General features: G+C 36.0%; 2 protein-coding genes across 3 annotated transcripts; both read left to right on the top strand.

Moving 5' to 3' along the window:
• The first annotated feature begins 1,082 nt into the window (after nucleotides 1-1,082).
• On the top strand, nucleotides 1,083-2,542 carry LOC140883612 (uncharacterized). Its single transcript, XM_073290155.1, has 3 exons — nucleotides 1,083-1,488; nucleotides 1,598-1,875; nucleotides 2,092-2,542. Exons 1-3 carry the CDS (start codon nucleotides 1,194-1,196, stop codon nucleotides 2,170-2,172), a joined length of 654 nt encoding a protein of 217 aa, XP_073146256.1. The 5' UTR covers nucleotides 1,083-1,193; the 3' UTR covers nucleotides 2,173-2,542.
• A 2,225-nt stretch (nucleotides 2,543-4,767) lies between these two features.
• LOC140880573 (nuclear pore complex protein NUP88) lies at nucleotides 4,768-12,127 on the top strand. 2 transcript variants are annotated; one of them, XM_073285135.1, is made up of 9 exons: nucleotides 4,768-5,149; nucleotides 5,600-5,751; nucleotides 6,571-6,693; nucleotides 7,140-7,284; nucleotides 7,764-7,825; nucleotides 8,221-8,437; nucleotides 8,566-9,480; nucleotides 9,684-9,933; nucleotides 11,215-12,127. In XM_073285135.1, exons 1-9 carry the CDS (start codon nucleotides 4,856-4,858, stop codon nucleotides 11,478-11,480), a joined length of 2,424 nt encoding a protein of 807 aa, XP_073141236.1. In that variant the 5' UTR covers nucleotides 4,768-4,855; the 3' UTR covers nucleotides 11,481-12,127. The 2 variants fall into 2 exon arrangements, with proteins under 2 accessions (XP_073141236.1, XP_073141237.1); XM_073285136.1 differs by having other exon boundaries at nucleotides 5,011-5,149; nucleotides 6,591-6,693.
• Nucleotides 12,128-12,675: the final 548 nt, after the last annotated feature.

The raw sequence follows: 12,675 nt of genomic DNA, 5'->3' as shown, positions 1-12,675 counted from the left end.
TTCGTGAGATCAATCAACATCACTCATATTTATAATAAAAATAATTTTTTTTAATAGTGACCAAAATTTGAGGTGTCAATTCGAATGGGCTGGGGGATTCGGGTCGGGGAAAATATTATTTAAATATTTCTTAACTCGAACCCGAACCAACCCGAAAATTGTCAACCCGATCATGAACCCGGCTAACCCGATCAGCCCCAACCAATTCGATTTTATTTTTAAAATAAAATAATAAAATAAAAATTCAAAACACACAATAATAATAATCATATTTAATTTAAACACATAATAACAAAATCTAAGCTCATATAAAAATATAGCATTTTTTTCTTGATTTTACATAAAAATAATAATAATAAAATTTTCGGGTCAACCCGAACCCGTTTAAAATTTTAGGGGTTAGATTTCGGGTCAACCCGATCCGAACCAAAAAATCCACAACCATAACCTGATATTTTTCGGGTCAACTCGTGGTGGGTTGGATTCATTTTTGAGTTTTGACACCCCTAACCAAAATAAAATATCCGCATCACAAATTTTTTAAATACTTATATGTTTAAATTAAATTTATATAGAAGCGATATCTGATTTCTATTATATTTTATTTTGAGCAGGTCTCACGAATTTAATTTATTCGTGAGATTAGTCAATCTCACCCATATTTATAATAAAATAATAATAATTTTTTAAAGTGAACAAAAATTAAATATTTATTTTACAAAATTGATTCGTGAAATTGTTTTTTTAAAAGTGACAATTTTTAGCTAACTAAACAACTGAGTATAAGTGAGACTCGAATCCAAAAGATGTTGGATCTTGGGGCCTGATCACATTTCCCACTGAACCCAGAGATCTTGGCGTGATGGCTAATATTCTGAGAAAATATAACTTGAAAATCTTTAATAAAATGTTAAGAATATTATAACTTTAATTTAATTTGATGAATTAATTAAGCCTCCCCGATTTGACCAATATCCTTAGCCGGAGGCGTGTAAAGTTCCAATTTGCAAGTCATTTTCCCCATTGAAGTCAAAAGTACTATTTAGAACCTTCTTCCCCTCCATTTTTGTAAATCTCCCCTCCTTCCTCTCTCCTTCTTCTCCATTTCCCTTTCTCTGTTAATATCCCTTAGCTTTTTCCCTCGATTTTTTCTCACACAGAAATTCTCCATCCATATCGCGCGAAGTTTGTTAATGGGTTTCTTGAAAGAAGAAAAAGCATTAAAGAAATTAGCATTTCTTCTAGTTCCAAGATGGATGAAGACTCTGTTCTTCTTGATCACCATGTTGGTTTCTTTGCTCTTATTTTCAGCCCCGATTCTTCTGATAATCGCCGACGTACTTCTTCCCTCCGCCCTCTTCTCCGCCTCTCTTCCGCCGCCTTCTTTCACTCTCCAAACCCTTTTGGTCCATCTCAATAGCTACGACTTTCGCCTCTCCCTCATCGATATTCCCCTCGTCTCCATTGCTCGATCAGCTATCATCCTATGTAAGTATATACATAGATATTTCTTGTTTACTCGTACTGTTGCACATGGGCTAGCTAAAATCAAAGCTGCAAGCTGATTTGTTTTGTGTTTCTTATATCGATCTTTCAGGTGTTTACAGTCTCTGCGACGGCCCGAAGTTGTCGAGGTGGCCGTACCTTGGAGCCGCCACCGTCTGCTCGGCGGCGTCGTTGGTGTTCGTGTCATTGAAGGCCTCCTACGTATTGACGAACGGCGGCCATTCAAGCGGCGGCGCGTACGCCGAAGCAACGGAGTTGAGTCTGTTCGTTTCGTCTGTAGGATTGGCCATCGGGCACATAGCAGTGGCATATAGAACCAGTTGCCGGGAACGAAGAAAACTTCTTGTTTACAAAATCGACATCGAAGCCGTAAGTACTCACCAGCTCTTATTTTTTATTTTCATTAAAATTAAACCACAATTTGAGATACAATAAAATTTAAGTTAATTCAGAAATTTAATATAAGAAATGGATTCTAGAAACTAGAAAGAAAAACCCATATTTGAAAAAAAACACAATTACATTTATTTATATATTTTGGTGGACTATTTCAATAGTGCTGATGAATGCCACATTTCGCGACAGGTATCTGCTTGCAAGAATGGGTTTCCTAGATGTCACCAAAAAATACTTCAACAAGCCAACAAGAGATTTTCATACGAATAGCCGAAACCAAGTCAAACACGAAATCATGAATGAGTGACGAATTTTCCGAGATTTTTAAATGGGTAATCTTCAGGGGAAGGGGGGAATTGGTTCGATGCACGCATGCAGGTCAAAAGATCACATTTTACATAGAAAGAAGCAAAAAGTCGGCAAAAGAGGACATTAATTGTAAATATATATTGTGTAGTATTTGTATTGTTTCGAAGAAAATGCACCAATAATCGAGAACTGCTGCAGGTGTTCTCAGAAAAAAAAAAAATGTTTTGAGGTCGTGCTACCGCAGGGTTCTTAGTTCTTGATTAGCGCCCAAAAAAAAAAATTATTTTAATTTGTAAGTTTATGTGAGAATACTATACGATTTTTTTGGTTATATTTGAGATGATGTTAATTTTTTTTTTGGGTATTGTTAGAATTAGAGGTGTCAAAATGAGCTAGGCCCGTCGGGTTGGCCCGCCTCGTTATAAAAAATTGATGGGTTGGGTTGACAATTTTTCAACTCGTCTAAAAGGTGAGCCGGCCCGCACCGCCCCGCCTAATGGTGGATTGTGGTGGGTTGCGGGTTGGCCCGCAAAAATCCGTTAATTTACACGTGAGCCCGTCGGGTTGGTCTGTTTCGCCACCTAAAATAGGTGGGTTGTGTTGGTGTTTTTTCAACCCGCCTAAAAGGTGAACCGCCCCGCCCCACCTAATGGTGGGTTACGACGGATTGTGGGCCGACCCACCCCGCCGGCTCATTTTGACACATCTAGTTAGAATCAATGGATTTGAATTATAGTTCTATTGATGTCTATATTTTACTTATTTACACATTAATTAATTATATAAAGTACGATGAGTTTTAAATAACACCTTTATTACTTGGTGATCTTGAAATCTATTTTGATTAATTTGAAATATTAAACAGAAAATGATGGATTTTGAAGTTTATTATTGCTTTAATTTTATAAATAACAAGAATATATTTAAAATTCATGAATTAAAAATTTTTCAACGCAACATAAAAAGAAAAGAATTGTATATTTTCCATGGATAGTTATTTTGTGGGCTTAAAAATGAAATGGATGATTATAAAGTGTTTGATTGCTTTGTTCAACGGAAATAAAATTTGACAGTACTTTCTTCATTTGTATTAATGATTTTAAAAAAAGGATGATATATCATCCAATCTGGAAAGCCTTATCCATATATACCACCAGCAAGGATTATATTGGAGTCTGCATATATAGGCTCCACAAAATATTCGCTTTTTAAGCTAATGCTAGGCTGGACTCACTCACTAGAGTGTAGAGAACATGGTTCGGGATTTGGGAACTTTTGACAATGAGGATTGAATTTACATCCGTAACATCAAATGAGGAAAAAAAATCTTATGCACGGGATTGATGTTGTGATAATTCTTCGCTCAACAAGCTATAAGCTATAACATATATTCCATTAGTTTCGGGGTCATTCTACACCTATATATAAAATAATTGGTTGATGCAGAAAATAAGATATTAATTGAATATTCATCTTTGTTTTATTCATTATTTGGCTCGAATTATATAGATTAAGTTAATATCATATATCATTAACATCATTCGTCATCTTATTTATGAGCACGATCATCTATTCCCCTACATCATTTGCAACTTAAATTTCAAGATAAGCATCCAATTAGCCCCCACGCTTAATCTTTTTCTTGATGTCATCACAGGATTTTACAGATCATACATCCCATTTTTAAGAATAAAATAATGGCCCAAGTTCTAATATGACAGATTCAAGTGCGTTATAACTATATTGCCACAATCATATTTCAAGCAAGTGCACTCAACAATAAGATCCCCACCGCCGCCAAGTAGAGGACCATTTTCTTATTTTATTTAAAAATCATTTTTTTACATGATCTTTTATTAAGAAAATTGTATATAAAAGTTCACATCTGGTAAAATTTTTTTATGGGCCCGTACCTAATGTGAGTAAGTGATTTTTTTTTTTTGGGCCAATGGGTACGTGAATTTTTGAGAGACAAAAACAAGGACAACTACCAAATCATTTAAAAATGTGGGCTACATTATTTATTCCCCATTGATAAAGAGTGGGCCTTTAAGGTTAAGTATATTAATTATTTGGTGCAATGATAAAACAACAAAATAATTAGGTACACATGAGATGCCTTCATAAAGAATATGTTAGTTCGTAACTTGTAAGAATCTCGAACAGCTGGATTCGGTTCCTGGGCTGTTTTTGTAACTGATAAAATAAAGATAATTACCATTTAGTCCCCTTGATAATGATTTTTTCACTTTTAGTCCCCTAAAATGTAATGTTCTCAAGCTTAGCCACGACGTTTTTACGAATACAGGAGAAAAATAAAATATTAAAAATAATGGTGATTCAAGTGATCAAGTCTATAGATTATTATTATTACTACTAAAAGGCCGGATTTTCTTTTGATAATGGGCCAACATCTGTGTTCTGTGGAAACAGTTTAATTAGTTGGCCCAAGACACACAAGGAAGCCCAAAAACGCAAATATTTAAAATATATAATATAATATAATCGTAAGTAATTTTTATTAATTATCCACAGAACGATTTGAATTTGTGATTAACGAAGCCCTAAGACGACGTCGTATAATTTCTCTGATGCCCTGGAGACGGTGAATAACGTTGTCGAGAGAGAGAGAGAGAGAGAGAACATGAGGTTCAGCTACGAGTTAACTGAAACGGACGGCCGCCAATCTGTTTCCCCTCCGCCGTCGGGTTCGACTCCAAAGGCTGAGCTCCAATGGCTTCCACTTCAAAGCCACCCGGTCTTTTCAACCACCACCAAATCCGCGGTCTCGGCCTCCAAAACGCCGACGAATCTTATGGCATGGGACGGAGCTTCTCGACTCTACGTATGGGACTCGTACAAGAAATGTCTGCACTGGGTGTCGATTCGATTGGGTGACCCCGACCCGGAGTCCATTTCCGCCGGTTTCCCGTCTAAGGTATTTTTTCTGCGAGTTTTCGCGTTCATAATGTTGTCTTTTAGGATTCCTACGCAGTATATGTGTTTCTGTGTGCAAATGATGTTTTCATGTGCTGTGAGTTTTGGTACTGCGGCTTTTTCAAGGAGTTAAAGGTTTTATGAAGTTTATCAAATGAACTGTAAGTGAAATTCTCAAACAAAGCTTGTCGGAAAGCTTAGAAAGTATCCTATCTGTAAATTAAAGATGCATTTGTGGATGGAGGTAGTATAGTTTCGCTCTGCATACTTGGTAATTGAAGTGGTAAATAAACTTTTTAAATAATAAGCTACAGTAATAATGACAAATCACTGTACTATCAATTAAGGCCCATTATATTTGAAGGTATTGAGAGTGATAACCTTTCCAGTCTTTTTTTCCTAATGTGGTAAGTCTATGTGCTAAGCTTATACTCGTTGCGATCGTTTACAGGTGTTGCAAGCAGATGTCCCAGTTTGTTTTGATGTCAATAAGATTTCCATAAACAAAAATGGATCTGCATTGCTTCTTGCTGGGCAGGATGGTTTACGTGTTATATACCTTTATGGGCGAGCATCAAGGGAAGAAAATACTATCATCTGTAGGTAAAATTTAATAAAAACTTCGACTGTTCTTCTAATTAAAAATATTCTGCTTGCTTTACGTGCATTTAGATCAGTCATCAGTACAAAATTTAAGTTTTCTACTGCAGCATATGGGGTGTGTGGTTTCATTCCCGGTGTTCCTGGAAAATATTTCTTGGAATATTTCCTTAAACTGAACTGAGATTTGCTATACGTGTGTGCGTGCGTGTGTGTAAAGTATACATTTTATTGTAAATGTCCATAGAAAGAATATGATGAATCATTAATGGCATGATATATACATCTATGATCTACCTTTCTACTTGTGAATATGAAAAATTCAAAAAATTGAGTATCTTGTAATATGTTATAGAATATAACAATAGTGCTGATTTTGGAATTGATCAAAGTTGAGTTGGGAACAAGGATTGTATAACTAGATATGAAAGTGGAACGGAGGTGTAGTTATGGGCTGTAGAAAGATAAGATTTCTGGAAAGCATCTTCAAACATGCTCGCAGTGTCTTGTTCGAGACTTGATGCTTAACCTCGGCCACTGTATCTGTATTGTATTTGTAAATGTCTCGTATATCTTCCAACTCTCTGGCCATCACATATGTATTAATAAATGAAAATCTTAGTCGGTGACTTCTGCTCAGGCATCGGTGTATGGCTCATAGAAATCTTAATTTCGTTCTTCTGTCTTCCTGCTTGTGTACGTAAACAAACAATACCTTTTGCTTGATGAATAACTGAATATATTGAATGTGATGGGGCATTGTTTAATGTTTTGAGCTATAGAAGAATGAAATGACATTGTCATTTCCCTAACCGTTTACAGGACCGTTTCTATTGGTTCAGAAATTTACTTTGGAAGCAACAATTCCATACGCCTTCTTCGGATATCTTGGCACCCTTTCAGTGACACTCACTTAGGAGTTCTTTCCTCGGATTCTGTTTTCAGGTGTCGCTTCCTTCTTTGACATCTATTGCAAATTACTGATCTACAAGATTTGGCAAATAAACTATGCTTATTGTGGTGCATTTTGTCAGATAATGGTTTGATCACAACCTCAGTTCCTTGAAAGGTTAAGACTGCTATTGTTCTTGACAATTTGTTTATCAGTGAAGCCGGTTTATGAATTACATTTTGATACAAAAATAGCATTCAAGGGACTGTGGGATGCGAATTAGTATAATTGCAAAAGGCTTTCCTCCTTTACATGTGCATGGCTTCTAAAGAAATAAAATTGGAAATTCTTTAATTAATCCTTATCTTCTGAATAATATTTATTCTGTACGATAAAGAATATTTGTAATATGATCCTTTCTTAATTGTCTGGGTGTCATTTATCGTGATATAAAACTTAAAAACGTGCTCTATCATGACGTACTACTCTTTTTTTGCAGAATGTTTGATTTGTCTGCCGCAATTGGGCAACCGGAACAGGAATATTATTTGCAACCTGGAGAACTTGGTCTTTCTGGAAATGCAGCAGCAATATGTCCTGTTGATTTCTCTTTCGGGGCAGATCATTTGTGGGACAAGTTCAGTGTAAGAAATTCTTATGGGTTTTTAGTTCTGCATGGTTGCCTGCAGAATTACTTTGTTCTTTATGGCTGATGTGTGAAGCATGTCATGCAATAAACTTTGTAATGTTTTTCATTGATAACGTAAATATCCATGGTCATGACGGCATGCTAATTATTTGGGATAATGGCTTAAATGTTCATGATCGCTTGCTCTCTACACCTGTTTGATATCATTAATTGCTATGTTTTGGGCAACTGATTGTCTGAAGGTTCTTTTGCTTGTTGGGAGAGCTTGCCTGCCTATTTCGTTGATGTCTTCCAGTGATTATTGCTTATTACATCACTCAATTTTCTGATGAACTGTCTTATTTTTGTGCCTTATAGCAACTTGAATTTTATTTGCCATATAGGTTGTTATCTCCTCTTGAGAACTTGGTTATGTTTAAATATTTATTTTATGTTAATCTGTAAAAATGACTTGTGGTCCTGGTCTTTGTGCAGATTTTTATCTTGTTTAGTGATGGATCCACTTACATCATTTGCCCGATTGTTCCTTTTGGAAGGTAATTCCATTCATCATCTTCTGCGTTTTTCTCCATTTAGGAGATGCCAATTTTATTTCTGCTAACAAACCTGAAAAATGGCACTTCACCAAAAATATTGCCATTTGAGGGTTGCTATTTGTTTAAATGCAAACTATTCTATCATTGAAAGTTCACAACCATCTAGTAGTCAGTTCATGTAGTGCCAAATATTTAATAAAATTTAGTCTGGTGAAAAATCTGCCTTAGTAACATGTTAAATGTTAATGATTAGGCTGATCTGGGTTGTGGTGATTTTGTTTTGTTTTTTTTTTTTTTTTCCGTTGCTCCTTTCCTTTTCTTCTTTTTTTTTTCCCCCACTTATTTTGCTATATTCTCATGCTGTGAAGACTTATACGTGAGTCATTTTTTTACAGTGTGTATAAATGGGAATCACTATTGGAAATGCATAATGATGCCGTTACATTTGGGCTTAAATCTACCAATTCAAAAGCTGTTAATAATTCTAATCTGGCAATCTCTTGGCTGGAGTCAACATTTCCTGAATTAGCTCTCCAAGGAGGAGTCGATGGCAATATATTCGCTGTCAAAGCTCAGCCTTTTGTGTTAATGGATGCATCTGTTTCATTGCAGGTATCTTCTTTTTGTATTTGTGGGCTTGTCAAGTTTTTGAAAAATGGTGCCTGGCACTATAGACACCACCAATGTATACCTTCCATGGAAAAAATGTAATATTTCTTAGTATCAATATGTTGATGCAGGGCCCTCTTCGTAAAGTGTGTGATGGGGTGGCAGAAAAGGCTGTAATTCAGAGAGGAGTATGTGAAGGGCGTGCGGTCAGTCTTCTTTACAACTTAGTTGGAAAAGATACAATTCTTATGACTGCTTGGAGTGGCGGGCAACTACAACTTGATGCTTTAGCTGATGAAATTCAGCCAGTCTGGGAGATGGGTACTGCACCCCGTGTTTGTGTTGATTCACTTGGTCAGATGTTTGGTGCTGCTATGATTTGTGAACTAGCTCCCACTAATCTCTCAATTCTGAAGCTCGACCAACCTCCTAGTGATACTATTTGGTTGGGTTATCCACCTCCTTTACTCCGTCTGGCTATTGTGGATTTAGCTTTGCCTAAGAAAGGTGGTTCTCTAATTTCAATGACTTCTGATCCTCTTGTTCCAGAAAGAATATTTTGCCTTCATGATGGTGGGATAGATTCAATAGTCTTGCATTTTCTCCCTTTCACTAGTCAGACCATTGGCAAGGAAAAACCAATGAAAACTCCATCCGTCTTTTCTGTTCTTAGCACATGCCCTGGAGAATCCTCCTCACCGGAGCCCCTTCATGGTTTCTTGACATTGTCGGATTCATCTGGAGGTTCATGGATTGTGGGACTTACTTCTTATCATGAATGCGTAGTGCTTTGCATGGAGACCTGGAATGAATTGCTTACTCATGCTATTTATAGCGAGAGGGAAACTGTTTCTGTGGAAGAGGCAACAGATGCAGATACTCCCACAGTAATCAGCAAAGAACTCCTTAGCGGGCCTAAAGTAGTTCTATTACCCTCAACCGCACCAAATTTACGCTCTGTGACTGCTGATTCTATTGAAGGACGATCAATGCTTCATCAGTATTTCAAGCTTTTTCACGAAAATTATGTGGAGTACGCACACAAGGTAATACCTCACTATATATGTGCGCATATCCATGATGTATCATGTTTAAAAATCTAGTTATGCTTTCCAATAATTAGATATTACACTTATTCGTATGTGCATGTCTTTGGCTGTGACTGATTTGCGTATCTTTTTAAATGTGAAGCGTTTTTTTTTTGGAAAGCTTTATCTTGTTCTGCCTGACAATGTTTTATCGTTTCTAGGTATACTTCGAACTCCAGCACCATGGGCCTCATTTGAAGAAAATAATTGACAATCAACATTCTCGTTTACGCGAAGTGCAGCAGAAACTTTTGGATGTTGAAAAGAAACAGGAGAAAATTGAGGATCACATAGACTCTGCAGTTAAACTTCACAGTTCCCTAGAAACGCGCTTACAAAACTTGAGGAGTCTGCCAGGTTTACAGAAAAAGCCATTATCAAAAGCAGAACGAGATTTCAAACTAGAACTTGGTAAATTGAGTTTTTTTTTTGTCTACGGTTTGATCTGAAATTGTCTCATGCTTCATTGCATTAGCTCTTTAATAATATAATCTTTATTTTTTCTTAATTTTTTATGAAAGTTTATTCATTATTGTCAATTGAGGTGCAACTGCTTATGCTGCGGTCAAGATTGTGTGAGGCTGGACGTCTGAAAATATCTTTTTTTTAATAGGAGACATCTGAAAATATCTAGGCGTTGCTGGGTTGAACTTTCGACCCAATTCAACCTAGAAGTTATGAAAAAAACTTGAGAAATAGTTTTTGGAATGTTGTTTGGATATAATTTTGAAAGTTGGTGTTTTATGTAGTAAAGTGATGTCTAATCTTGTATAAAAAAAGTGAAATAAAGTATGTGAATAAGTGCAGAAACAAGTATGTGAATGCGTGACAATTATGTGTCAGACAGTTGACTTGATATTTGAGCCGATGATTTGATTGATAACTTTGAAACAAAATTGAGTGGAATTTTGCATGTACAGATTTTATTATGATATTGTGAGTTGAGTGGAGTTGAGTGCATAAGAGTTTGGGAAGCGACCAAATAGGGCCGTAGTGCTTTTAGTCCAGGAGTAAGATAAAACAAAAGACTGAATCTCCGTATGTGCAAGTCATCGATTTCGATTGGATTTGCTAGTAGATTTAAAATTGCATACCTTGGTTATATTTTCCCTGCTTTCCTGTGTCATGTATATCAAAGAGCCAGAATCTCACGCAAAGCTATTTTTGTGAAATACATATTTTTAGTGGACACATGTTTACGTATATAAATAGGATATGATTCCAGTGCAGGGTTATTACTTTGCAGTTTGCAGTGGTTCAATCTTACAAATGCTAAATGGTTGTTGCTCTTAGGCGGAAGTTGACACTTGATAGTGAAATTTAATATAGAAAAGATTCTTGGTTAGGGATGTAGATTTTTTCTAAATAAGAAAATAAATATTTTTCGGACTGGGGTTGTATTTCTTAAATTAGACAATTGCATGTAAACATGAAGTTACAGCTAAATGCATTACATCTTTCTGTGAAACTGTTGAGTATTTTTGCCGTCTGATGTGATGCATGCCTCAAGAATCATGCCTATTAAATACATAGGGGGATCTGACCATACATGTAGTACTTAAATTTGTTTTGGCAGTTTCTCTCTATCTGTGATCGATTCTCTTATTATAGTCGCACCATCGTAGAAATAATGCTTTCTGGGATTGATCCTTTGTAAAATTGAATCTATGTTTTTGCTTATACTCTATGCAGATAAGTTTACTGGAATGGAGTTGGATGCCTTGCACTCTTCAATTGAATCTTTGAATGCGAGATTGACAAGACACAAACATTCTCAGCAGGTTGATTCCTCAAATCGACAAAAACAGATCTCAGAAAGAAGGGTGTCTCGGATCCAAGACAACGAGTTATCTCAGCTTAAATCTTCACTTGAAAAACTCTCACTGATGAACAGTGAGAACAGCAAAAAGGTTAAGCTTGTTGAGTCTGCATTAAGTAGCAGAGGAATCAGCAATTGATGATAGCAATAGAATGTTCAGTAACTGCCAGATCTTGGAAACAAAGAAAGGAGGAAAAAAACAGTCTATTTGTTAAAAAGGTAAGTTTGATTGATCTGGTATTTAACTTACAGAGCTGGGTCGTGCAAAATCTTGAGAAGTATTTTGAAGGTTGCCATATCAAAGGGATCAATTTTGCTATCCGGATTTATAAATGGCTGAACAACCCTTTGGGGTGGGACACGATTGATTAAGGTCCAACATTGGTTCATCTGAGTTTAAGTCGGCTTGTACGTGCTGTCAGCGTTAGTACCTTTGGGAGAAATATATCAAATCAGGTCATCGGTCTTTCTCTCACGAAAGTTTCTCAAAACTCATGTAAAAAACTCTGTTTCAGGTTGCTTGTGATCTCCTTGAGAGACGTTTGAATTGAAGAACATCCAGACGAAAACATCGCGAGGTAATGAGGTGTGAAACCGATCGATTAACCAACTCGTATTGTAATGAGGTGTGAAACCACTATCAAAAGCTTCTATTTTTTTTCACTTCCAATTGTAATGTGTTTATTTTCACTTTTACCCAAACTTTTGTACAAGTTCAACAGTAGAAGTACAAGATTCAACAGTGGAATTCAACTTGGCATGGAAAGATTACTCTTTTAAATGAGACCTTTTTTTGGGTTTCTTTTTTTAGTCATTTTTTTGAGCCATCTTTGGCTCAATCTATCCATTGCCCATTGGTGGGAAAAGAGGGACATTTGCCACTTACTTTCCCTCCCCCAATAAAGTTTCAGTTTTTGTTGCATTCACTTTTCAAAGAGGGTCTATATTATTAAGAATAACATTGGGATCCAAATCCCTTAAATATTAACCAATTTCGTGGATTTGATTCATTTATTTCCTTTCCTTTTTGTGGTTTTGAAAATTTAAAAAGCAAAATCTGAGAATTTGAACCGAGAGAGACTTCGCCAGATCCACCAAATATCCATATATATATATATTTTAAAAAATCCTGTTTCCAAGAATAGGACAAACACGATTTACTCCTACGAAACAAATGACATAAAAAAAACAATGAACTTTACCCTCTTCAGCGAACTGTCAGGTTATGGAAAAAGACTCGACTCAAAGTTGCACTTTGATGAACATAATAAATAATATCCAAATTATTCAGCCATAAATGAAAATATCAATAGTTTCAGGAGCAGATTGTAAAT

The sequence above is a fragment of the Henckelia pumila genome, chromosome 2 (genome assembly GCF_033568475.1).
Source record: "Henckelia pumila isolate YLH828 chromosome 2, ASM3356847v2, whole genome shotgun sequence".
NCBI classification, from domain to species: Eukaryota; Viridiplantae; Streptophyta; class Magnoliopsida; order Lamiales; family Gesneriaceae; genus Henckelia; species Henckelia pumila.
The sequence above is the reverse complement of the archived record's forward strand: the minus strand, read 5'-3'. Positions and strand labels throughout refer to the sequence as shown.

What these genes read in the sequence shown, in the direction of transcription:
- LOC140883612 (XM_073290155.1), top strand. Translation starts at nt 1,194, where the DNA reads ATGGGTTTCTTGAAAGAAGAAAAAGCATTAAAGAAATTAGCATTTCTT. An exon ending in TCGATCAGCTATCATCCTAT is followed by an intron (nt 1,489 to 1,597) that starts GTAAGTATATAC and finishes TCGATCTTTCAG; the next exon opens with GTGTTTACAGTCTCTGCGAC. An exon ending in ACAAAATCGACATCGAAGCC is followed by an intron (nt 1,876 to 2,091) that starts GTAAGTACTCAC and finishes ATTTCGCGACAG; the next exon opens with GTATCTGCTTGCAAGAATGG.
- LOC140880573 (XM_073285135.1), top strand. Translation starts at nt 4,856, where the DNA reads ATGAGGTTCAGCTACGAGTTAACTGAAACGGACGGCCGCCAATCTGTT. An exon ending in GAAAATACTATCATCTGTAG is followed by an intron (nt 5,752 to 6,570) that starts GTAAAATTTAAT and finishes AACCGTTTACAG; the next exon opens with GACCGTTTCTATTGGTTCAG. An exon ending in TCCTCGGATTCTGTTTTCAG is followed by an intron (nt 6,694 to 7,139) that starts GTGTCGCTTCCT and finishes CTTTTTTTGCAG; the next exon opens with AATGTTTGATTTGTCTGCCG.